General features: G+C 39.8%; 1 protein-coding gene across 1 annotated transcript in view; it reads left to right on the plus strand.

Annotated features, from left to right (window-relative positions):
* Nucleotides 1-27,800, plus strand: part of NBAS (NBAS subunit of NRZ tethering complex) — a 336,306-nt gene that overhangs the window by 291,127 nt on the left and 17,379 nt on the right. Inside the window, exons 48-50 of the mRNA XM_052647567.1 lie at nt 5,683-5,878; nt 21,903-22,042; nt 26,056-26,194. Of these exons, the coding sequence (XP_052503527.1) occupies nt 5,683-5,878; nt 21,903-22,042; nt 26,056-26,194 (475 nt within the window). The remainder of the gene's footprint in view (nt 1-5,682; nt 5,879-21,902; nt 22,043-26,055; nt 26,195-27,800) is intronic.

The following is a 27,800-nucleotide window of genomic DNA, read 5'->3' on the forward strand; positions in this document are numbered from 1 at the left end:
TTTCAGTAGACTCCTTATCTTTTGGGCCAGAAGGGATTGTATGAATGTGTGTGTGTTTACTTTAGTAGTTATTTTTTTAAAAAAATAGTATACTAAATTACCCTGTGTAGTATAACCTCTCTCCTGTCCCCAAAATCCTCATTATAGGGAAAGAGGTAGAAGCAAATGTCTGTGTATTTGCAATGAAATTAGGAGAGATTTTTCTCTGTTATTTATTTTATATCTTCTTAAAATCATTTGTATAACTTTTATAATAAGGTAAAAGTGTTTTGAAATCATGTTCTCTTTTTATTCCTAAGCTCATTAAACCCTCCCCTTGCCTTCATAAACGACTATAAAACTGGAATCATTTTCCTTCCCATTCTGTTTCTTTTTACATTATAAAAGTCGTAATTGGTTATTTTCTCCTCACCTGCTTATCTTGAAAAATTTCAAACCCACAGATAAGTTGCAAAGATTGAAAAATTATGACTATATTCTCTTCCCCTTGACTCACCAATTGTTAACATTTTATCACAATTCTTACATTCTGTTTTTCTCTCTCTACCTCTGTATATGTGCGTGTGTATTTGCACCATTTCAAGGGTGACTACAAATTTTAAAAACTCACATTTTATTTAAAATGTAGACTATTTTGCAGCTAAAATCTTTAGGAGATAGCATCTAGTTGATGTCCTGGACAGCTCTTCTTACAGAGCTGCCCTTTGGTTCTGTGTAGTCTCATTGAGCACAAATATTTGCAGTATATGGGCTTCCCAGCTGACACAGTGGTAAAGAATCCATCTGCAATGCAGGAGATGCAAGAGACATAGGGGTTCAATCCTTGACTTGGGATGACCCCCTGGAGTAGAAATGGCAACCCACTCCAGTATTCTTGCCTGGAAAATTCCATGGATAGAGGAACCTGGCAGGCTTAAGTCCACAGGGTCACCAAGTTGGACACGACTGAGCTACTGATTGCATGCACATGTGTGCACACACCCACACACACATATTCACAGGATATAGCCAAGGTCATCTAGAATATGGTACTTCTAGAACATAATATTTCTGTTTTAGGAATGAGTTCTCATAATTTCATTATATATTTGAACTATCAACCAAAGTTAGAGCAGTTTTCTCCAAAATGTCCAGTACTATCAACTGAACTGAATTTACTGAACACTAAGTTGTTAGGTAAAAGAAATCTAACTCAATCTAATAACTTGGAAAATGCTATGATAATAATCTCTATGTCACATATTGCCACAGTGTTCTGGAATTTACCTCCATTTGGTTCCATAGTATTGCATAGTCATTGACAAGGCAGTGATAGTCCAGGTTTAAATACTGACTGTACTACTTACTAAGTGGGGGCTTCTCTGGCAGCTCAGTGGTAAAAGAATCTGCCTACCAATGCAGGAGCTGCAGGTTCAATCCTTGGGTCTGGAAGATCCCCTGGAGAAGGAATGGTAACCAATTCCTGGGAAATCCTATGGTCAGAGGAGTGTGACCAGCTGCAGTCCATAGGGTCAAAAAAGATTCGGACATGAATTAACGACTAAAAAACAACAACTTACTATTTGATGATGAACAAGTTATGAAACCTCTCTGTGGTTGTTCCTTCATCTGCAAACTGGAGATGATAACAGAATACATGAAAAAAAAAAATAGTGACGATGAAGTGATGTAACTCATGGCACACAATAAGCTTTCATATTATCATTAACAGTTTTCATTCCTGTTCACCACATGCAGATCTTGTGTGATTTTTGTAACTTCCATCTGGTCTTCATGACTCCAGCTTCTTCCCATTCTAGCCCATCCTACCTGCCCCTCCACTTGGCCCTTGGGTGACAGGGTCAAAATACCAGCTTCTTATTATGTGAAATTGGCTTGGACTCAAGGCTGAAAATGTGTTTTAGTCTTCTTTTCTCCTAAGTTAAACTTAATTTGACCCCTGCAGGCTTCACCAAAAGGGCCTGAGCATGCCCCAGTCTGCACACCTCTGTAAGCACTAACATGATCACAGTACTTTACTGCTCAGAGACCCTCTGTCTTCCCATTCCACACCAAGTAAGACCAGAGTCCTCAGTAATCATCGCTGCCACTAACTGAACTTCTTAGTTATGTGCCAGATAATATATTTTCTGCTTTATTATTTCATTTTGTGTATTTAATTCTCAAACCACTCTGCTGAGTAAAGGGTTATTATCCATCTGCAATTTACAAGTAAGAAACTAAGGCTCAGCAACATGAAGCAATTTTTTGGTCAGCATAGCACTGTTGGGAAGCAGTCAACTGGGCACTGAGTCTGGGCTGACACCTGCAAAGTCTGTCCTTTCCAAGTGTGAAGCTGCATCTCCTTTTCAGCCTGTGTGTGAACTCCGGTTATCCGGGTCAGGAGACCTGTCTTCCCTCTGCGCTCTCCTCTGATTTACCCCCAGACATCTGTGCTTTTATCGCTCCCTGAACATGCTGTGTCCTTTGAAATTTTTGTCTGTTTTTTTCCCTTGCTATTCTCTTTACCTGGATTATGTTTCCCCCCTTTTCCATTCATGTATCCTTCCATTTGTCCTTTATGATCCTGTTCAGAGGCCACGTCCTCTGGGAGGCCTTGCCTGATTCTACCCACTTTTCTTCCCAAAAAGTTGTTCCGATTTATATTATATTAGTAATTTGTAGACGGAGAAGGCAATGGCACCCCACTCCAGTACTCTTGCCTGGAAAATCCCATGGATGGAGGAACCTGGTGGACTGCAGTCCATGGGGTCGCTAAGAGTCGGACACGACTGAGCGACTTCACTTTCACTTTTCACTTTCATGCAATGGAGAAGGAAATGGCAACCCACTCCAGTGTTCTTGCCTGGAGAATCCCAGGGATGGGGGAGCCCGATGGGCTGCCCTCTATGGAGTTGCACAGAGTCGGACACGACTGAAGCGCTTAGCAGCAGCAGCAGCAGTAATTTGTAGAATAGTCATTTTGTGATGTCTGTCTGTTTCCTTGTATTATTAGTTCTTTTAAGGACCAGATCATACAGTTTTTCATCCCTGAACATCAGGTACTTTGATGATGCTGATAATAAAATGAATGATTATTTGGACAATGGTTATTGTTCATTAAATCCCTCCTTTGTGTCACATACAGTACTGGGTGCATTGTCTTGGTTTCACAGACTCCAAGAGACACACTTTCAGGATCTTTGTCTACTTAACTATAAAGTGGGAAAGAGGACATTCATAATTTTTTATTGAGAGTTGTTAGGAAAGGATGGAGCCAGGATTCACAGGTCTGTCAAATTCCAAAATGATACCCTTTTCCACCACACAGTGCTGTCTGCTTTGCACATGGTAGATAGACAGGAAATACTGGTGGCATTCTTTTGCACCCCCAGCTTTGCCATTTCTGGTATGTGTTAAGGACACTCAAAGGCAAAACTAACAGATATCTTTGTACATGTAGGAAATGCTTAAGCCAGTTTGTCCATGGCATTTTGTAACATATTTTAGATCAATATACAAATAACCAACTTTATTTTTTAGCTTAAATAGCCATATAATTGTATTGGCAAGTATATTATAGAATGCACACTGAGAGAAATATTCAGTGGTATTACAGAATTTTATTCTCAGAAGTTTAAAAAAATTTTCCTGTGGTCTTGTTAGTTCATGGAATTTGGAGCTTGGTGTAGATGATTTATTGCTGGAAGCCTCCTAAGGATTTGGTTCTTATAAAATCTATATAATTCAGTGCTTTTCCATGGATCTCTAGGGCCTTGTGGGAGTGAGGCTTCTATGTGAGCCAACTCTCAAGAGTCATGGAAAGTAATTCATCAACATTATCATCAAATAAGTTGTTTTCCTGAGATGGTCCATTTGGGGATTATAAGCAAAGAGCTTCTTGTGCTGGATAGAAAGTTGTTCACATGTCCCCACCGTCTCTGAATCCTTTTAAACTTACTAGTTTTCTAATAACCGTACATTTGTATTTTCTCTTTAGGGTAGTATAAAATTTGATGCTCTAACCCCTTATTGTAGCTTCCCTCATAGCTCAGTCAGTCAAGAATCTGCCTGCAATGCAGGAGACCTGGGTTTTATTCCTGGGTCAGGAAGATCTTCTCAAGAAGGAAATGGCAACCCACTCCAGTATTCTTGCCTAGAGAATCCTATAGACAGAGGAACCTAGCAGACTACAGTCCATGGGGTCGCAAGACTTGGACATGACTTAGTGACTAAACCACCACTAACCCCTTATTGAAACACAGAAAAATAGTAGAAAAGAACATAGACTTTGGATAGATGTACCAGTATAGATGTTAGTGGGCATATGCTGTCACTTCCATGAAGCCTGCTTCCCTATCTATAAAAATGGAATTTACATGTATATCATGAGGGCTCTAGTTAACAATATAATGTATATTTGAAAGTTACTAAGAGAGTCAATCTTAAAAGTTACCATCTTAAGAAAAAAAATTATATCTATATCAAGTTATGGATGTTAACTGAGCTTATTGTAATTATTTTGCAGTATATATACATATGAAATCATTCTGTACTACACCTTAAACTAATACAATGTTTTATATATGTATACATATATATATACACACACACACGTCAGTTATATCAATAAAACCGGAAAAATTTTAAATAAAATAGTATTTATAATATTTATTTTGCATAGTTATTGTCAACTAGTAATATTTAATATAAAATTACTGAATGATACCCAGCACTATCAGTATCATTAGTAGAAATAGGTCATACTTCTTTTTTTTCCTTTGAATTCAAGGTTTTAACTAGTTGGTGGGATAAGCCATCCATGAAAATTGTATTATAAGAGTTATTTTGTTTGCCAAGACTAAAATAATGATATTTCAATCAAAACAAAATTTTTTTCCAAATGCTTTAAGTGGTTATCCAAGACTCTGGCTAGCACCCTTCCATGTGAACTATTATCAGTTGAGACAGTTATCACTCTAAAGCAGTGCTCTAATGAAAACTCTTTGGGGAGTCCTTAATTTCCCCCATTGAATTAGTTGTCAATTCACTTCAATAAAAAGGAAGTCTTTTAAGCCTTGGGTACTGGATGGGCACTGGGCATACTTCTACACAGAATTTTACAACAAGCTGTACTTCTTAATGGCTTCCCTGATAACTCAGTTGGTAAAGAATCTGCCTGCAATGCAGGAGACCCTGGTTCGATTCCTGGGTTGGGAAGATCCACTGGAGAAGGGATAGACTACCCACTCCAGCATTCTTGGGCTTCCCTTGTGGCTCAGCTGGTAAAGAATCCCCCTGCAATGTGGGAGACCTGGGTTTGATCCCTGGTTGGGAAGAAAGGAAAGGCTACCCACTCCAGTATTCTGACCTGGAGAATTCCATGGACTGTATAGGCCATGAGGTCCCAAAGAGTCGGACACAGTTGAGCTTTGCTTAAGGAATGAAATGTCTAAGAACATATTGATTATTTTTTCTCTGCTCTATGTAACTCATTTTAATATGATACTGTTTAAGAATCACATGCATTTTATATCATTTTAAATACCTAATATGGTTTGCTTTAAGCCATTTCAAACCTACATTTTTCCTCTCAGCAGGAAAAGAAACCCAGCAAAGTGTCTAGATCCGTCACCACGTTTGATTACTGGAATTAGAAACCACTGAGTCTTTTTCTTTTTCAATATAACCCTTGTTTTGCAGAGAAGAGCTGGTGTCCTCCGAGGACCTGCTGGAGTGGCTGCGGCCTTTCTGTGCCAACGACGCCTGGCCCGTGAGGCCCCGCATTCACGTGCTGCAGATTCTGGGACAGTCGTTTCACCTGACTGAGGAGGATGGCAAGCTCCTCGTGTTCTTTAGAACAGAGGCCATCCTCAAAGCCACCTGGCCCCAGAGACAGGTGAGGGTGCATCTGATGGTCATGTCCTGATTCCTTTAAACCCCCTTCAAGTGAATAATCAGCTTGTTAATGCAGTCTTCCCATTGTGTTCATCAGTACAGCTATGTAGCGGTTAAATATGTGCAACACAGTTTGTTTTTACTTTTCCATATGTTTGAATATACAGAGTAGATGATACCTCAGTCACCTGACATGTATTTATAATTTTTCTCTTCATAGGATACAGTCAGGGTTTTTCACAGTATCGATTAATTAGGGCAGCTCGCCCTTTCCCTGGAGAGACACAGATCTAAGTGGTGATGCAGTGTGCAGTTTAGCTCATTCATTTTGCCATGCCCTGCCCAGGCACGCAGATGCCCTCTCTCCTATAGGTAGACAGACACAATGTAGCAGAGACATAAGATCTTGGTTTCTTCATTTCATCCTGCAAGGCTCACTCAGTCCATCACCTCTCTGGATCCTTCCCTGACTGTTTGAAACTTAACTGAACTTTGAACTCCACACGTTTGATCTATTTTTATTTTTATTATTATTATTCTGCTACTTAAAAGTTTTATCTTTCCACTACCTGAAAACTCAGAAACCCTGGAGGATATACTTACCATTTTTCAAAGCCCTCTAAGAATGCTGTGCACACATTCAGAGCTTAAATGCTTGTTGACTAAGTGAAAATGCTAATTCCTAAATCAAAGAAATACGGTGGCTGTTGAATTTCGGCTTAGATTCTAAACTGATGCGTCCTGAAGATATTGTATCTAAGAGTCAGCACTTAATCAAGTGCTTTAGCTTGCAGACTATAGGCTAATAAAAGTTAGGAAGTAAGACTTGCTTTCTAAGCTGCAAAAGAGCTTCCTGGAAGTCTGACTCCAACCCAGTTTACCTTCTCATTAAAACTTTACCTTATAATTTCTGTTAGTATCCTTATTACTTCAGTTAAAGAGCAGTGAACCTTCTTTTTTTAAAAAAAAGAACCAAATATTAAAAATGTCTCAAGACTCATCTCAGGACATCTCCTGAATTACCTTCTACATTCTTATTTCCCTCTGTGAGAGAAATAGGTAAATTCTATCTATTCCTCAGAGTTAGAGAATTTGAGATTCAAAAAAGATGGATTTATTGAATATTCTCTAATCCTGCCACATTGCTGAAACAGTATATTAAAGCCACTAGTATCTGAATGATACTCTGAAGCATCATGACCGTATCAAATTATTTAGTCTTAAAACTTTGCTTTGAATTGCATTAAGAGACCACTAACAGGCTTTCTCAGGAGCAGTCTGTGAACAGAAGTGCACTGGGCCGTGACAGACACTCCAGGCCCCTGGCTCAGTGGGTGTTAGAAGTGTGTGTGTTTTCAGCAGACCCAAAGGTTCTCGTAGCATTCCTGAGGTTAAGCAACAAACTAGGTCATGTTATTTTCGCCAAGTGGAACCTTAGGTTCCGTCTCATCCTGAAACAAATGAACACTCTTACTTTTAGGCATTTTTCTGACAGACCCTCCATTTTTCAAGTTCTCACCCTTTTTTCAATTTTCTTTTCCCTGATGGCTGGAGCCTGGCAGGACAATGAAGCCTGTTTCTCTCGAGCCTCACTTCATGTCACATCAGATCCATGCGCCAGAGATATTATGAAACAGCGTAGAAACAAAGAAAGGGGGAAAATACCCATTTCATCTATCACCTTGAAACATTGGAACATGCACTCTAATTTGGCTCTAAACACTTCAGAAGTCATATCAGTATACCCAACTGCTTTTATGCTTTCCTCAACCTTCCAGTTATATTCATAGAACAAGTTGCAACTTTCGTATGACTTGTGTCTCCACCCTCCCTCTAGCATTGTTTACAATCTCGGAGAAGATTCTTACACTATGAGCCGTGGCTGCTTGGTATGTGAAATGGAGCCTTGAACCAGAGGAGACAGAGGATGCCTTGCTCGCCTCTGTCATTTCTTTGACATGTTTTCATCCCCATTTCCCAAACACCTAGAAGACCCCGAACTGTTGTTTGCACGGGCTCTCGTTTTCTTAGTTTCTCCCTATCTCCATCTCTATTCTCCAAGGCAATATTAAGGAGAGAGAGAGATTCTTACAGAGCAAAGATAAGAACAGATAATGACACTGCAGTGTTCAATTACCAGAAAATGTGGGACTGCTACCTTCACCATGGCTGGTAATCCTCTTAGGCAGACTTTGCATACATCAAAGAGGGGCTTAATATTTAATTATCCTCGAGGTGCCCAAAGTAGTGGCCCCACAAATCAACGTGTTGCCAGGAAACCAGCCAGCTCCTGCAAAATTCAATACACAGTCTGTGTAGCCTGCTACCTCACTGGTTCTCAGAGAGACAACGATTTCTCCTTTTCTAATGATTAGTTAACAGAATTAAAAATTCAGAGGCCCTCAGTTTTCAACAGCATGAGAGGCCTTCCTTTTCACCCCAGAAATGTGCCCCAGCGTGGAGGGAAACAGGGAGGCAGAAGGAGGGGAGGGAGAAGCTTAACAGGGGGAGGGGGAGAATGGACTGTGTTAATTCTCTTGGTACAAATTGTCTTAAATTTTTCAGGTTTTGTAATTTTCTAGTTAACTGGTGCATGAAAAATATGGGTCAAAATACTGATGTTTCCTTAAAAAATTCCATATCCCATCACCTCAATTTTTTTTTCTGGTTTTATGTAAAAAAAAAAAAAAAAAATTCACCTAAAAAAAGAACATTGTAAAATTTCAGTCTGAATTTGTGGTTATAAGTGATCAACAGAAAAATGAGTTTAAGACAATTTTCATCCTCATTACAAATTCATGTATACATGGAAGGACATATTAGTCCTTCTGGTCAGAGGCCAACTTGGTGACATTTGCTGAAACATAAACAAAATACTCATTTTTTTGTCAGAGCTCAGACAAAGATCAATAGGAAGGAAGAATTATGTGTGCAAAGGTTTATTTAGTTCCATACAAAAGATTTACTGTAACCTTAAGTGTGTTCAAAGCTAGGACTCATTGTGATAAATAATTCTCTTAATCAAACATAGGATATCATTTGATGTTAAAAATATGTATTCACATTAAGTGTATCTCTAAGAGGCGTGAAATCACAATCCTAGAACTAGAAGACAGGTTTGAAAGCACCCTTGTTCAAGAGTCATATTTTATAGAGAAGGATGTCCAGAAGTGAAGAAGTCACGTCCTCAGATTTTAGCATAAATATCATCATTTCCAAAATGACTACATCGGGTCACAACCTATTTTGTGAGATTTTTTTTTTCTCTTCTAATCACTTACCACTATCTGCTAACTTCCTCCCGCTTATCTGCCTGTCTATTATGTGATGTCTTTTTTCTTCCATTAGAATACAAATTCCATGAGAACAGGGAATCTACAGACAGTAAATATTTATTGAATTAATGAATATTAAATCTTAAAAGCCCTGTCTAAGGTCACCTTTAAAGTGGCAAGGCCGGGAATCCTGACATTCAGTCCAATGTTCTTGCTATGAATGATGATTAGACCATGCTGCTGCACCCTTATATGCAGATAAAATGATCTGCTTGGAATAATGGAAGTGTTTCCTTGCAGAGTGGCCTGGTGCTTTTAGATTGAAACTATTTTGTATTAATTTGCCATATTTTGCTGACAGTGATTTCTGATCAGCCAGTTGCTTCTCATATGGAAGCAAACAAATCCTAAACATGGTTGTCCAGATAGGAGTGAGAAATTGATGTGCCCTTTTCCCTAAAATGACTAAAGTTGAGCAAGCATCTGTATTACTGGGTTCTGCAGATGTTTGGAGACCTTAAGAAGGTCCCTCCTTACGAATAACAGGTTCTTCCTCTTAATTTCACCCTCTGGTCACTGGGATCCTTGGGGAAGAAGAAGGGACTGTGGAATGTCTCCTAAAGTGCACGTCACTGCATCTCAGCTTTAAAACCACCTTGCAAAGTAGTTACCATTTATTCCGGTTCAGATGAAATCACGTGACTTAGAAGATGAGGTCACATGACCTACCCAGCTTGTGAGCAATAGATCCTTGTGATCCAGAAGCCTGTGTACTATTCTTCTTTGTATTTGCCAGGGGGATACATTGAGCAGTAACATTTGTGTTGTGTTTTGTTGTTACTGTGTTGTCCCTTTCTCTTCCCACAGTCACTCTCTGTGGATAGAATGTGATTAAGTGTGAAGAATCAGGAGTTTGATTCGGAGCGCAGAAAGCATTGCTTCATCTTTTTAGCGTTTTTCACTCTCTCAGTACACTGCATTGTGTATGTTAACTGCTGCTAGCTAAAATTCTGAAAAATGCCATGACTACTAACTCGCTTGAACCGAACATCATGTGAAGTATTCATCGGAGAGTCTCCAAACATAGACTGTGCACCATTGACTGTGCTACGCTCTGGAGATAGAGAGACAAAGCAAGTAGTATGGAAAACATTTAGGCTTTTCACCGTGTAGACCTGCTTTCCAGTGTCAGCTTCATCACTCAGTGGCTCTGTGGCCTTGGAACAGTAACTGACCCTCTTACAACCTCAGTTTCCTCGTGTGTAAAATGGGAATAATAGATAGATGCTGTGAGAGTTAAATGAATCATTCATACAAAGCTCCTACTCCAGTCCAGGTAGATAGATCCTGTTGGTGTGAAGGCTCCAATCTGCTGGAGAATGTAGATTTGTAAACAGAGCTAATACCCTAAGTGCATGGGTGCTGTGATAGAAGTCTGCACAGTGTGTGGGGCTCAGGAGGACAGGTCGCTGCCCTGGCTGGGGGCAGGAAGACTGCTCTAAGGAGAGGATTCTTGACCTGAACTCAGCACAGCTGGGTGTATGGTCTGGAGGCAAGAGGTGCATACTCAGTGACTGCTTGGGTACAGAAGTGAGACACAAGCCCAGTGCCCCTCCAGTTTCTGCTGAAGTTACCAGGGAGGAAATGATGCTCTGTAATTAGCTGGGAAACACAGGAGAAATCCTGTGGATTATGGAGAAAGACTCCAAGTTCAGGGCTATGTCAGTAGTATGTTTTAATTCTCAACAGCACTTTCTTTTCTGGGATGGGGTGAGATAGGGCATCCTGTTTATCCTGTCACACAGGCAGACTGTCCTCATAGCCTCATGTGGGTCTAAGTTCACCAGCAACCACCCCCTGGGAAGTAGACTTGAGTTTAGTAATCACAACTGGATGGGATGGCTTTGATTCCATCTCAGGGCAGCCTTCTTCTGGGGTCAGCTCAGGTCCCAGTTGGCATAATTTGTAGTGGGACAGTTTACAGCCAAGTGTCCTTTGCTTAGACATGTTATGGCCTAAGTGGTTGTGCTCCTAATGGGTTTCGCCGCGGTCGTCTCTTCATCCTTCCAGTGGGTTAGAAGGAAAAGTTGGAGGGGAAAGGCAGAAAAATAAAAGTGTTTGAATATTGGAGGGTGGTAGGAATATGAGGTTGCCGGACACAACTTCTGTTATTTTTTTTGACTTTTCATTGACTTACTGAAAAAATTATGTAAATTTAACAAAAAATTTTACATACTTTTCATGCATCTTCACCAAATATTACCATCTCAGATGACCGCAGCCAACACTTGTCTAATTTACGCGTCATTCAGATTTTGTCGGCCGTCCCGCTTGGTCCACATCCCGTCACGTCACACACTGCGCTTAATGCCATGTCTCCTTAGTGTCCTGTAATCGAAATCAGTTTCTCATTTTTTCTTTCCCCCTTTTATGCCCTTGACATTTTTAAAAACACTGGGCGATTATTTTGTGAAAGGTCACTAAGTTTGACTTTGTCTGAGTTTCGTTCACATATGCAAGTTGTGCATTTTTGGTGAGAATACCACAGAAGTGATGTTGGATCCTTCCCAGTACATTATCTTAGGAGATACACGGTACTTATGTGTTCTTTTACCAGTAGTGTTCATTCGCATCACTTGATTGAGCTGATGTCAGCCATGTTTCTTCTCTGTGAAATTATCTTTTTCCCTTTGAGGTTAATAAATGTCTTGTGGTGAGGTACTTTGAGATCGTGTAAACACTTTCTCATCACATTTTCACCAATTAATTTTAGCACACATTGATGATTACTGCCTGAGTTAATGATCACTGTGGTATTCCCCAAGTGGTATTTTTTTTTTTTATCATTTGCTCTCCCCTTATATTATTTATGCATTTATTTATTTATATCACTACAAGCTCAAGGATTCTCCTTATGTTCTATGGTTGTAATCTATTACTATCACTGTTTTTATTTTTTGCTCCAGTTATCTCAGATTTAGCTACTGGGAACCTTTCAAGTTTTCTCCTGGATCATTTTAACTTGTGCCCATTCCATCACTTTTTGAACACACATGTTCGAAACCCTCTTACACTTTGCCTACTCACATCCAGATTCAATCAAAGACTTTTTTTTTTAATAAAGAATGGTATTTAGAAGCCAAGACTGGAGTACTAGGTATAGTCATTGATTTGGTGCTGTTATAGCTTTTAGATGCTGTAAGGGGACAGAGCACATGTAAGTCTACGTCTATTTTTATATCTATTTGTATTCACTTTTAAGACCATGAATTTGTGTTGATACTTCCAGTGCAATCCAGTTTATTCTAGTCTTCTCTCTTTCCTTATTTATAAACTCCTTTCTCTGTCAGTGAGAAACTTGACTCTCCTTATCCATAGTACATTTATTTGTTTAATCCCAGGAACAGATAAAGTAGTGATGGAAATTCCAACCAACTTACTAGATAGAATATTTGTGTAGAGCTCTTTTTGTCTTTAGCCTTAGAGTTAAAAGTACTTAAGAATCTTTTTTTCAAGATTATGTCTCTGTCTCTTTTTCTCTCTTTCTCTTTTTCACACGTACACACACACCACCTCCAGTGTGATTAGCTTATTCACTTACAGTACTGGTAGATTAATTTTATTTCTGTTTGTATGGTTGTCTCCAATCTTATTTATTTCAAATATGGATATACTTTTTGAATATGTGAAACATTTACATGGAACGTGAGAGGTCATTCTTTGGAATTTGGTGTTTTTTTTTTCTTTTTCACTTATGATATTTTGAAGTTTAGACATTCCCGACCTGTAATTATACTGAATATACCAGTTTTATGTAGTTTTATTCTTGTTCTTTCTGTTTTGGAGCATATATAGGCATTCTACATATAGAATATCTAGGAGCCCACATAGCTCGGTGGCCACCACTTTCTTCTGTGCATAACTCTCTGGATGGTATCTAGCTGTAATAAAAAAAATAGATTCAAAATAAAAGCTCTGAATGTTCTAGCAGAAATCTGCTTTTACTTGAGAAGATGCTTATGTACTGTCAGTTTTCATGTTTTATAGGGATGTCTGTGAATTGACCATTAGGCTTTGTATGTGTATTTTATCACTGAAACCTCATAATAACCCTTTCATGGAGGTTTTATTATAATTCCATTCCATGCAGGAGCAAATAAGCACAGAGTAGTTAAGGAGTCTTTACAGTATCTTTGCTAAAACATAGCAGAACGAGGTATTATTATTCATTATTATGTATTAGGTATTCATTGTTATGAACTACCAGTACTGTTGCCACCATAATAGCTCTGTGTTAACTCACTGTTAGATACCTATTCAGGTGTGTGTGTCTCTATTTATATTGTCCTGCATTATGTTATATATTATGTTATCTTACTCTCAACATACCCTGATAGGTTAGGTACTATTACCTTATTTTTACAAATGAAAACACCAAGGCTTGGTGGGATATTTTCACCTGATCACAGAGCTATTAAGTGACAGGGCCAGTATTCCATCTGAGTCTAAGTGATATACTACAGCAAAAGCATATCTGGCTCCATGAATTACTCTATTACTACTTTATCAACTTTAACTAAAAAACAAAGTCTGGCCTTAAAATTTTCGCTTGTATAGCAGTTCTTTAAGCGTGTCCTTCTAGAGGCTCATATTGGAGTGATTGATTATTTGTCCTAGAGAAAAAGTTTATAAGGCAAAATCTTTCTTACTATTTTAAAACAAAGTATTTCCCCTCTCATATGTCTCATATGAAAGATTCTGTCATTAAGTATTATATTGCCACCTGAAAATGTGTATTATGTATTGAAGTTATAGCAGCACTCACTTATGGAGAGGGATCATGGAATGGTTGATTGTGTCATTTCCAGTTTTAGAGATACAGTAAAATAAGTAGGCTGGAGAACATGGCTCATAAGTGCAGTCGCCAGCTTCTGTATATTTCTGTGTTTGTGCGCCCCACATACAACTCCAAGCGTCTGGAAAACCCTTGGGAACTTAATTCTGTCATTGGGCTCCCTCCCCATCCTAAGGATGTGTTTGCCACACACTAGGAGGGACTTTTTAATGGCAACCGAGGACTCTTTATTCTTGAGCCGTTCACAAAAAGACACTCATTTCCCTAATACACCTTCGGAGAGAAGCAGAGCCTAAATGTGTGTGCCTGTCAGCAGAGGCAGAGGTAGGAAGTAAATCAGTGTCTCACTTGTTTATTGCTGGTCAGGTCACCCTTCCTGTGGTAGATACTCTTCCCTCCCTGTGGGTTCGGGAACGTTGTTTGAATCCTCAGGCTGTCTCAGCAACACATTTTGCCTTTATTACAAACAGTGCAAGATAGAGTAGTTATGAAATTCTCTCTATAGCTGCGTCTATTCTATAGTCTCTGCCATAGAAATGAGAAAATTGACTAGAAGATAGCTATCCTACTTTCAGTATTTCAACTTTAGTTTTGTTTCCACAATTTTCTGTTTTCTATTAATAAAACATAAATACTCAGAAATAGGCATAATCATGATTAATGTGGTTTATATTCTTTTATCTAATAATGATTATCCATTACAGTAATTAATCAGCTTCCCTAGTGGCTCAGATGGTAAAGAATCTGCCCATAGTGCAGGAGACCTGGGTTGGATCCCTGGGTCGGGAAGATCCCCTGGTAAAGGGAAGAGCTACCCACTGCAGTATTCTTGCCTGAAGAATTCCATGGACAGAGGAGCCTGGCAGGCTACAGTCCATGAGGTCACATGGACTTGGACATGACTGAGCGACTATCACTTTCACTTTCACTGTAATTAATGGTAATGATACTGTTTATCGAGTACTTGGACTTCCCTGGTGGCTCATATGGTAAAGCCTCTGCCTACAAGGAAGGAGACCTGAGTTCAATCCGTGGATCACGAAGATCTCCTGGAGAAGGAAATGGCAACCTACTCCAGTATTCTTGCCTGGAAAATCCCATGAATGGAGGAGCCTGGTAGGCTGCAGTCCATGGGGTTGCAAAGAGTCGGACACGACTGAGCAACTTAACTTTCTTTCTTCATTGAGTACTTACTGTGTACCAGACACTGGTCTAAGTACTGCTTAGATTAGTGGGGAGTAGTCTGACAGTTTATGACTAAATTCAACAGCTCGTTCAACAGCCTGTGACCTTTTGGTCTTCTGAATATTTGACTTCCCTTCCGCAGAGATGCACATTTGATCCAGTGGACACAACGGGTAGTGTTGGCCACCTGGAACCTTACAAAAGGAGTAATTGTTAATCCCAAACTCCTAATTTGGGATTAACATATACACACTACTGTATATAAAGTAGGTGACCAACAAGGACCTGTTGTATAGCACAGGGAACTCTGCTCAATATTCTATAATAACCTACATGGGAAAAGCATCTGAAGAAGAATAGACACATGTACGTATATAACTGAATCACTTTGCCGTACACTTGAAACATAGCATTGTAAGTCAACTATACCTCAATATTGATGGAAAAAAATGGAGTAGACTTTAAAAAAAGTAGTAGGTGTAACAGACAGGAAGCTAGTCTTCTCGAAGTCACTTCTTTCACGTTTTCATATTTCTACATATCTGTTGAAGTAGGGATTTTTTTGTTTGTTTGTTTATTTGTTTTGTGTTTTGAAGCCCTGTGTACACACCCGGTTTGGTCTGACTTTACTGTGTTCCCCAGAGGACTTGCACAGAGCCTTGGATGTCATCATATGAGCCTTTTAGAACCAGTCTAGTAGCTCGAAAACTCACATGGAAGATAGCATACAGTGATGAATAAGCCTACTATCAATAATAATCCTCTACATGTTGCTGATTTTTTCTGTTGCTAAGTACTTTCATAAGCATTAATACCTATTTCGTATTCACAAATGTCTGAAGATTAAGCTGCTACTGTTGCCTACAGGAGAGTGCAGATTTCAGGAGGGGTGTCTCAGTTTAAGACAGTCATGTTCATCTTCAAGCGGCCACAGAGAAATTTAAAGTTAAACCTGTTCTCATCTGAGAATTAGTGGCTCAGTCCACTTTTTCAAGGACAGTGACTCCATGTCTGATAAGGAAGCTGTAGCTACTTGACAAATGACTGACCGCAAGGGCTCAGGTCACCCAATTCAATGAAGAGAAAAACATCACTTTCAGAGACAATAGGGAAAGAGGTATTCTTACGTTTGAGTCACACTTGAATTTTACCCTTTAAAATCCTGTGATGTTTGGTTAGTGGTATCAGTATGGAGTTGTCACCAACTCTACAATGCCTGTAAAATTGTGGACATTTTCACCCCCTCCCCATAGGGGACGGGACAGAAGTGTTAAAAGAAATATATGTCACTTTTGTTTTCACTGGAGAAAAAAGAACAGAATGAAACAAAGTGTAGGAAAAAAATAGCAATTCTCTCAATTTTATTTTTACTGTTCTGTGCAAAGCATGCTTAAGAGTCATTCCAAATACATTAACTATTGCACAAATAAGCAAAATTTTAAAAAGAGATAGAAGTTAACCCAAGATTCCATTATCCTAAAATAGCCGTTATTTCTTCATGTACTTTTTCTGTCCTGCCTAATCTGTAGGCATAATTCTTGTTTGAAGAAATCATAGCACACATTTCTGCCTTTTTATATACACCATATTATGGAGATAATAATATGAATAATGCCTGCCATCTATTGTGTGCCTACCATGTGCCAGCCTCTTGCTGGCTATCTTATCCATATCCTTTTATTTAATATTCACAACCATCATAAACATATGTATCTCCATTTTAGGAAGAAGACATTAAGCCTCAGAAAGGTCCAGGAATGCCTCCAAAATAAACATTTTTCTGTGTTACTTTGACTTTTCCAGCACTATTTTAAAAGCTGGTCATTTAGTTGAATTTCCCTTTGTTACTTGTTTTAGAGTCTCCTTATATAGTATGTTATGAAGTCTGTTATGAAGTTCTTATGGAGCATTTGATAGCCACCTACAGTTTTTCCTCGCTATTAACATAGGTTCTATAGTCATATCATATTGCAATTATTTGGTCACTGAAGGCAGTTCTCTGTACTTAAACTTTTATGAAATATATTTAGATACTAGGGATATATATTTCAATACAGACTGCAGTACTTCCCAGAAAAGAGGAAATCTGATTATTTCACAGGTCCACATTCATACTCAGCCAGGGGCCTTGTTTTTAGGGAGTTTTAATCCACATAATACTGATATAAATTATGTGCTCTCATAGCCACTACAAGCCTCTGAGATGTGTTTGCTTTAACTTTTGTTGTCTTGGAGCAATACTTCCCCTCCTGATTTTTATGTATTTCTTAAAATAGTCTTTCAGCTCTACTTTCTCCCTTTCTTCTGGAATACTGATGAGAAATAACCTTCCCCGGGATGTCTTCCACTTCTAGGTCAGGACTCAGGAAACACTGGGTCTGAGTGGCTTGCTTCTGTTATGTCGTTCCTCCAGTCCTGGGGTTCCAAACTAGTTTGCTTTCTTTTTATCATCTTTATGAGTTCTCTTTTGGTGTCTCTTTAAGTATTTTCATGGTTATTAGTTGTGCTTAGCAGAGAGGATTAGGGGAAAATGGGTCAAAGCCATTTTGTCCAGGCTGGAAGTTTTTTTCACATTTCTCTTTTATATTTCTTTATACAAAAATTTATTTTGCATTTTAGTTATCAGAATTTATTTTTAAAGCCTTATTAGGGCATTATGAACAAGATAAACATATTATTTTGGTAAATTTTGATAAATTTAGGTAGTTTAATATGTGGACACAAATCCTAGATTAATATATATATCAAAGTATGCTGGGCTGGTTGAATCACAAGCTGGCATAAAGATTCCTGGAAGAAATATCAACAGCCTCAGACATGCAGATAATAGATACCACTCTAATGGCCGAAAGTGAAGAGGAACTAAAGATCCTTCTGATGAGGGTGAAAAAGAGTGAAAAAGCTGGCATAAACTCAGTTCAAAAAATGAAGATCATGGGCATCCAGTCACTTCAGTTCAGTAACTCAGTTGTGTCTGACTCTTTGCGACCCCATGGACTGCAGCATGTCAGGCTTCCCTGTCCATTACCAACTCCTGGAGCTTACTCAAATTCATGTCCATTGAGTCGGTGATGCCATCCAACCATCTCATCCTCTGTCGACCCCTTCTCCTCCTGCTTTCAATCATTCCAGCATCAGGGTCTTTTCTAATGAGTCAGCTCTCTGCATCAAGTGGCCAAAGTATTGGAGCTTCAGCATCAGTCCTTCCAGTGAATAGTCAGGGTTGATTTCCTTTAGGATTGTCTGGTTTGATCTCCTTGCAGGGATTCTCAGAGTCTTATCCAACACCACAGTTCAAAAGCATCAATTCTTCATCTCTCAGCCTCCTTTATGGTCAAACTCTCACATCCATACATGACTACTGGAAAAACCTTAGCTTTGACTAGACGCACCTGTGTTGGCAAAGTAATGTCTCTGGCTTTTAATATGCTGTCTAGGTTGGTCAGAGCCTTTCTTTGAAGGAGCAAGCATCTTTTAATTTCACGGCTGCAGTCACCGTCTACAGTGATTTTGAAGCCCAAGAAAATAGTCTCTCACTGTTTCCATTGTTTCCCTATCTATTGGCCATGAAGTGATGGGACCAGACACCATGATCTTAGTTTTCTGAATATTGTTGAGTTTTAAGCTAGCTTTTTACGCTCCTCTTTCACTTTCATCAAGAGGCTCTTTAGTGCTTCTTCACTTTCTGCCATAAGGGTGGTGTCATCTGCATAGCTGAGGTTATTGATATTTATCCTGGCAGTCTTGATTCCAGCTTGGGCTTCATCCAGCCCAGCATTTCACATGATGTACTCTGCATATAAGTTAAATAAGCAGGGTGACAATATACAACCTTGATGTACTCCTTTCCCAATTTTTATCTAGTCCATTTTTCCATGTCTGGTTCTAACTGTTGCTACTTGATCTGCATACAGGTTTCTCAGGAGCCAGATAAGGTGGTCTGGTATTCCCATCTCTTGAAGAATTTTCCACAGTTTGTTGTGATCCACACAATCAAAGGCCTTAGCGTAGTCAGTGAAGCAGAAGTAGATGTTTTTCTGGAATTCTCATGCTTTCTCTATGATCCAGTGGATGTTGGCAATTTGATCTTTTGTTCCTCTGCCTTTTCTAAATCCAGCTTGAACATCTGGAAGTTCTTGCTTCACATACCGTTGAAGCCTCATTTGGAGAATTTTGAGCATTACTTTGATAGCATGTGACATGAGTGCAATTGTGCGGTAGTTTGAACATTTGCACTGCCTTTCTTTGGGACTGGAATGAAAACTGACCTTTTTCAGTCCTGTGGCCATTGCTGAGTTTTCCAAATTTGCTGGCATATTGAGTGCAACGCTTTAACAGCATCATTTTTTTAGGAATTTAGATAGCTTAGCTGGAATTCCATCACCTCCACTAGCTTTGTTTGTAGTGATGCTAAGGCCCACTTGACTTCGCACTCCAAAATGTCTGGCTCTAGGCTATTGATCACCCCATATGGTTATCTGGGTCATTAAGATCTTTTTTGTATTGTTCTTCTGTGAATTCTTGCCACCTCTTCTTAGTATCTTCTGCTTCTGTTAGGTCCATACCGTTTCTGTCCTTTATTGTGCCCATCTTTGCATGAAATATTCCCTTGGTATCTCTGATTTTCTTGAAGAGATCTATAGACTTTCCCTTTCTATTATTTTCCTCTATTTCTTTGCATTGATCACTGAAGAAGGCTTTCTTATCTCCCCTTGTTATTCTTTGGAACTCTGCATTCAAATGGGTATATCTTTCCTTTTCCCCTTTCTTTGCCTTTCACTTAATCACTATTGTTCATTTACTCTCTATCAGGCATTATTTTAAGTAGTGGGGATAAACCAGCAAACAAATGTTTCTGTTTTCTCAAATAATTACGTTAATATGTCACAAACTTTTAAGTGCTAAGAAGGAATCTAAAGTGAGGGAGAGAAATGGGGTGGGTGAACGCTAGTTTAGCAGGGACAGTTATGCAGTGCATTCCCTGATAAGGTGACATTTGAGAGATTTGAAGAAAAGGAATGAGCCATGCAGGTGTTGAAGCAAGAATGTACCAGGCAGTGGAAGGAGATCAAAGTTCCTGAGGTGGAAGCAGGGACGATGAATACACAGAGCACCCACGAGGCCCAGAGGCTGGAGAGGAGTTGCAGGTGGTGAGGTCAGGTAATGACAAATGGATGCTTTGACTTTGAGAGGATTTTTTTTTTAACATTTCTTTATAAATAGGCAAGAAAATGTTGCCAAATTCCCAATTAGACCACTAATTTAAATAATTCAAAGCTTCTCTAGCTTACCGAGTCCTCTAGTTTCAGAACATCCTGATCTGAGCATAATTATATATTGGCTCTGCCACTTGCTAGCCGTGTTACCAGGACGGACAAGCCTGCTTCATCTGTTAATCGACGTTAGTAATACCTGTGTTGTTCTCCATACAAGACGGTTATAAGGATCAACTGACTGACTGTATTGTAAAATTATTTCAGAAACTAGAGGAAGTTTCGGGGTTATTAGTTGTTACTCTGTGCAAGAATTACATGGGTCAGGTTTTGAAGGATCTGACTGGTTACTGTGTCAAGACTCTCTGTAGTAATTAGCAGTAATTACATGGTACATATCAACTTTTGTGAAAATTTAGAATTCATAGTATAACTTTTTCAGGTAGCTGCTCAGGATCAGAGCTGGGATGACCATCAAATCAAATGTTTTGGGAGCATGCATTAGTACAGGCAGTTTAGCAAATATATAGGTAACATCCCTTCTCATTATCCTTGCAAGGTATCATCTTGAGTCTTACATACCCAAATACAGAGGATGTGTTTTAAGAGAGGCTAGGAAACAGGAGAACCAGCTTTTGGCTTTCTTTATATTTAAAACTGCTTTCTAGCTTAAAAGAGCAAGTATTTTCTTGACAGAGGTGTTGGAGATATGAGGACGGCCTTAATGTAAAAGAAGTATTATTAGGTTATTCAGTGGGAGGAAAAAATAGTTTTTAATTGACAGACTTCTTTAGAAATGGAGCTGTGAATAAAAGATATTTTATCAATACTTTGATATATAGCAAAAAATTTCCTTGTCATATATGCTTTGTGTGTGCTCAGTTGCTCAGTCATGTCACAAGGCTTCTCTATCCATGGGATTTTTTAGGCAAGAATACTGGAGTAGATTGCCATGCCCTCCTGCAGGGGATCTTCCCAACCCAGGGACTGGACCCCTGTCTCCTGTGCTTCCCACATTGCCAGGTGGAGTCTTTGCAACTGAACCACCTGGAAAGCCCCAAATGTACTTTAATAAAATCTTGAATTTTCAATTACAGAAATATTTTAGACAGTATGAAGCAATGGCAGGATAATTTATTGGCTGACATTGAGTATGATGAACTGCTATAATCTCAAGTGAAACTGAACTGTATTTTTAAATGACATATATTGAATGCAAATAAGTCAGTTCTATGAAAACCTACTTTTTTGAATTTATTTTGGTAAAGAATATGGAGAACCTTCCCATGACTTCATTCTAAGCAACGTTTAACATAAATGTTTGAAATTGGGTAAAACATAGAGCTTTTGAAGGTTTTGGGGGAGTAAAGTTAGGCGTTGTTGACAGTTTGTAAAAATTTCTGAAAGAGCATTTAATCAAATAATCCAATTTGAGTTTTTCTGGAAAGCAATCCAGGAGCCTTTGCCATGGGTTTCAGGTATGTGTTCCCTTTCCAGGTGGATGTATCTGATGTCGAGGATGAAGAGAAGCGCTGTGAGCTCTTCTTGGAGCTCCTGGAGGCCAGTCACCAGGAGGTGGAATTCCAGCACCTGGTTTTGCTCCTGCAGGCTTGGCCACCTATGAAACGGGAATACACGTGAGTATTAACATACAAGTAGACTTCTTATTAAAAATTTTTTATTTGTTTTTCAATTGGTGGAAAAGTACTTTGCAATTTTATGTTGGTTTCTACTGTACAATAATTCAATTCAGTCATAAATATATATACATACATATATGTACACATATGTGTATATGTATGTATGTATGTATGTATGTATGTATATCCCTTCCCACCTGCGCCTCTGTCCCCTTCCCCCATCCCACCCTTCTGGGTTATTACAGAGAACCAGGCTGGGCTCCCTGTGTTATTTAGCAGCTTCCCACATAACAATTTTACACATGATGGTGTATATATGTCAGTGTTACTCTCTCAATTCATCCCACCCTCACCTTCCCCTGCTGTGTCCACAAGTTCATATGCTGCTAGATTCATCAATACCATTTTCCTAGATTCCATATATATGTATTAATATATGATATTTGTTTTTCTCTTCATGACTTGCTTCACTCTGTATAAGAGACTCTAGGTTCATCTACCTCCCCGCAACTGACTCAGATACATTAAAGGTAGACTTCTTTTGTCTAGATTCTAGGTTTAAAAAAATCAGTACCTGCAGGAGAGCCAATGAAAGAAGGATGTAAAATCAGTATTAGCCTTTAGATGAAATTAGAATTATTTTTCTTGAAATATCGTGGTTTCTTTCCATTTCTCCATAGCCCTAAACACAAATATTTCATTTAGAAATAGAGACAATGCTTGATAATAACATCTGGTTAAGGATATCAACAAAGCTTCCCTGGTGGCTCAGACAGTAAAGAATCTGCCTGCAATGTAGGAGACCCCAGTTCAGTCCCTGGGTTGACAAGATCCCCTGGAGAAGGGAATGGCAACCCATTGCAGTATTCTTGCCTGGAGAATCCTATGGACAGAATAGCCTGGCAGGCTACAGTCCATGGTGTTACAAAGAGTCAGACATGACTGAGTGACTAACACACACACAGATTTTTACCCAAAAATGTTTTGATGTTCTTTTAACATGGCTTACAATGCTAATTTGAAAATCCATGGGGAATAAATCTCTAATTCCCGTTTTTTGACAGCACATAGTGTTATGTGCAGTTGACATGTATTATCACTTCACACAGCAAAGCTACTGCAGGAAGGTGATGTTATCTAATTTTATAATGAGAAAATGGAAGCTCAGAAGTTAAATAACGTCAGGCATCACCTGGCCCCGAGGTGGAGGAGGCTGAGTTCCAACAGCTGCTGGAACCTTCAGCCCATGCTGTCTCCTCCGTGTCATACTGAGATTGGAGCCATGTGGAGTAGTCAGTCACACGCAAGGATAGTCTTTGTGCTATCAGCCATGGGTTCCTATGGAAGACGTGGCCAGATCTCCTCTGAGCACATATGCTGCCTGTCATGAACCGCTGCTCCTTGCTGGCAGAAATCGAGAGTTCCCGCGTCTGATCCAAATGCCTGGGGCAGGCCTTGTCTTTGCGTTCCTCCCGTGTCAGTGAGTGCTCTGTGCACCCAGACCAGCATACGTCTCCCCACTTCAGACATTGCAGAAGGATGCTTTCTTGAAAATAGATTATTCCGTGTGCAGTTTAGGACTGCTAAGGAACATCTAGGCAGGCCTCCCCCCCGCGGATGAGATCGTTAGGAATTTATGAAGCAAACGGAAGAGAGGGGTGTTGTGGTTTGCATTTTTAACCAAGTGTTTCCATAAGGGCAGGTAGCAGCTGTTAGACCTCCATCTTCTGTGGCCGCATTGGCAGGCTGACATGCCGATTTTGAGAGTAGGTTCTTCTCTTCACTCTTTGAAACTCTGAAGTACAAATTCTTATGTCAAAGAAACTTTAGTTTTTCTTGTGACAGTCCCTTGAAACAGTATTTCCATTCAGTCCCCAATTATCTGGGCAGAGCAGCCTCAGGACCTGAGGGTGCTTGTTAAAAGCAGAGTCCCATGCTTGACTCTCTGAGTCCAACTCACAGGACCTGAGCATCAACTTTTCAGCAGCTCCTAGGAGATGGTAATGGGGTACAGAGGTGGGCCCACTGGTTTAGACTGTCAGTACAGCTTCACTTTTTCAGAAAATCATTAGGGTTGAATTACAGATTTCTTCATACGCTCGAAAGGAATCTCTTAGTCTAGAAAGAATTTTTCAAATCCAAAATATAACTTCTGGTAGATTAGTTAACTTTGTTTCTGCAGTTTCTGTTACTTTTGGAACACCGACCATCTCAAGTTACTCACCTGCAAGAAACAAGCTCAGCTTCTCTTAAAACATTTACTGCATTTAAAACATTTAATGAATGTATTTATAAACAAAAAGAGGTTCATTTTCAAAGAAAACTACTCACTTTGGTAGTCCTGTGTGAAACATGTAAATTGCTATCCTGCGTTTTGCTATCCTCCTTTATGAGATCATTAGCATTAGGACCAGTCCTGAGTATCATAACCAAGCATTAGCGATCCACTTAATCCTCGTACCACCTATGTCTCTACCTAGAGATAACAAAGTGATAAATCAAGTCCACTTCTGCTTCGTTCCTGGCTCATCATACAGTAAGAATGTATGATGGAATACCTGAAACAGGTGCTTTAAAGTACTTTTGAGTACTTTTTTCCCCCAGACAACCCAACGTATGACTCTAGGCTGTAGCAGTTTTGAAGCAACCGAAACAGGGGAGTGGAGCGGGAGGGAAGGATTGCGTGGCAGCGGCTGAATGTCGCCAGTCAACACAGTCAGGTTCACAACTGAAGACTGAGCTTGATCCACATGACTGCTGATTTACCAGTCCCAACTTCGGATTTTTAGTTTTAGTCCCTTGCAGGCCCTCGTATCCAAATGAGGAAAGCATAATAGATTTGCATTCAGGAAGATCCATAGTGTTCCTCCAGAGTGCCACAGCTGGCTGGTGGAAATTCCATTCTGATAGTTGTTGTCAAAACCGCTGGATGCGTTGTGTTGACGAAGCAGCGTTTTTGCTGCACAGAGGCAGCCTGTTATGGAAAACCCCTGGGGAGCTGGGTCCAGACTTGAAAGAGGAAAGCAGAGGGTGAGTCCCGAGTGTCTGAAGACTCTTCCTCCATCAACCAGACACTCTCCCCGGCTTTGTTTGTACCTTGAAATAAGCAGCATCCTTTGTCCTCACAGGTTGTTAGTTTGAGCTGAGACACAAAGGCTTTGCCAGAGGCTAGTTTTGTGGCGTCCCCTTGTTGTTGCACTTGATGTTTTTCTCTGGCACAAACAATGAAGTTCTTTCGAGGGAGGGACCATCCTTGGGTGCTCATTGTTTAGAAGCTATAGCTGTGCTTTAATGAGGCAACAAACTCTTGATAAATAGTAAAATTATTGTACAATGTTGTAAGTAAATCAGTACCCCAGAATGAATGTACCCTTTAGTTGTTTCTTGAAATATAAATCGTGATTTTTTTATGAATTCAGAGTAGTGGTAGCCAGAGAAGGGAAACAAAAGACAAACTTTTGTGCTTTTATGTCTCAGAAATAAGAAGAATAAGTAAGAGGTGCCTGCTATCAAGAGTGACACTTCACATAACAAGCACCATTCATTAAGTGATGCAAGGAAAACATTAAATCGCTTTTTCACAGTGAAAAGAACCGAGGCCCAGAGAAGTTGGGTGGCGCCCCCCCCCCCACCCCACCCCCCCCACCCCATAAGCATATAACCAGGCTGAGAGTGTTTTAGTCATCTCTGTTGAGTCACCCAAGTAGCCAGGGAGCCGGAATGTCAGCCCGAATCCTGGGCTTTGAACCGCCTGTGCTGGTCAGTGTCTAGCCACAGCCCCCATGCTTCTGGGCGCTTGTCTACACTTCAGCAAGCTCTTTTCCCTCTGTTTGATGAGGTCTTTTCTCCAAGGGATACAGGAAGAAATGCATCATCCTGACTATGATTACAGTTTACCAAAAGCATTTTACTTGAACAAGTGGGATTTCTTTTCTATTTTTATATTTCTTACCGCAATCATCCTAAGTCTCATTGTTTCAAATGCCTGCATTTTTCTCCCTTCAAACCAGCGTGACCAATAATCCGTGGGTGAGACTGGCCACAGTGATGCTCACCAGATGTACGACAGAGAACAAGGAAGGGCTGGGGAATGAAGTTTTGAAACTCTGCCGCTCTCTGTATAACACCGAGCAGATGCTGCCTGCCCAGGTGAGTGGATGCTTCAAGTGGCTTTGCTGGGGGTCATCCCTTTCCTTCCCCACCTCTTTATTAGAAGCAGTATCAGCAACTGTGCTTGGGTAATGTTTTGCCTAAGTTACCGGTAGGTAAAGCCCGTAATCTGTAACAGATCAACTGAAGAAGAGCAGTGCTGAAAGGATTCTTTGAGGTCTTTTTCTCTTTGTTGGAGCTCTGAAGCGGTTTCTTTTCACAAGTCCCACAGTAGAACCCAGTTTTCTGTTTTTTTGGTTTTTTTTTTTTGGATGCCCTTTTATGTCTAACTTTGCCGACTAAGGTCCATCTAGTCAAGGCTATGGTTTTTCCAGTGGTCATGTATGGATGTGAGAGTTGGACTGTGAAGAAGGCTGAGCGCTGAAGAATTGATGCTTTTGAACTGTGGTGTTGGAGAAGACTCTTGAGGGTCCCTTGGACTGCAAGGAGATCCAACCAGTCCATTCTGAAGGAGATCAACCCTGGGATTTCTTTGGAAGGAATGATGCTAAAGCTGAAACTCCAGTATTTTGGCCACCTCATGTGAAGAGTTGACTCATTGGAAAAGACTCTGATGCTGAGAAGGATTGGGGGCAGGAGGAGAAGGGGACGACCCAGGATGGGATGGCTGGACAGCATCACGGACTCAATTTAAACTCTGAGAGTTGGTGATGGACAGGGAGGCCTGGCGTGCTGCCGTTCATGGGGTCGCAAAGAGTCAGACACGACTGAGCGACTGAACTGAACTTAAGTCTAACTCCAGTTTCTGTTGCAAGAGGTCACGGTAGTTCAAGTGTCGTGTCTGCCTGACCCAGGCCAGTTAGTGGTTACATTAGTGTTCCTTGGCGGGTAACCAGCCATTCTTGGTTTTCATATACTTTTTGACATCATTGTAATAACATTGTATAACCACAATATTTATTCTCTGTAAACATGGTAAAAACACATGTTGACCTGTGTTCTCTATTTGGTCCCATAACACAACTGTCCCAGAGATATTTATGTTGTATATATTTATATGCTGCTGCTTAGTCACTCCAGTTGTGTCCAACTCTGTGTGACCTAATGGACTGCAGCCTGCCAGGCTCCTTTGTTCATGGAATTCTCTAGGCCAGAATACCAGAGTGGATTGACATGCCCTTCTCCAGGGAATCTTTCCAACCCAGGGATCAAACCCAAGTCTCCTAGAAGCCATATATATATATATATATATATATATATATATATATATATATATATATTTATATATTTACATTCTAAAATAAGCACATATTAGCTACAGCCCCTGCCGTGGATCTGGCCTCAGCAATATATTATTTGAGCAATCTACGAATTACATTTAAGCATCTAGAAAATGGCATTAAGTTGATTAATTGATTTTTGAGTTTTTACCACATAGGAGATAAACTTGAAAATGAAATTGTAAATATGATTCTTTGAATTTTCATTGTAATCAGGCAAGGAAAATGTTCTCATTATGAATGCACACTTAATGAATTGTTTTCTGAATGAAGGACTGGCTAAGTGTTTTTTGATTGAATTTAAAATATTGAGTCCGTTTGAAGATGTCTTCAACCACCAGAATGACAAAATTGTTCTCTTAAAT

Source organism: Budorcas taxicolor, chromosome 11 (assembly GCF_023091745.1).
Source record: "Budorcas taxicolor isolate Tak-1 chromosome 11, Takin1.1, whole genome shotgun sequence".
Taxonomy (NCBI): domain Eukaryota; kingdom Metazoa; phylum Chordata; class Mammalia; order Artiodactyla; family Bovidae; genus Budorcas; species Budorcas taxicolor.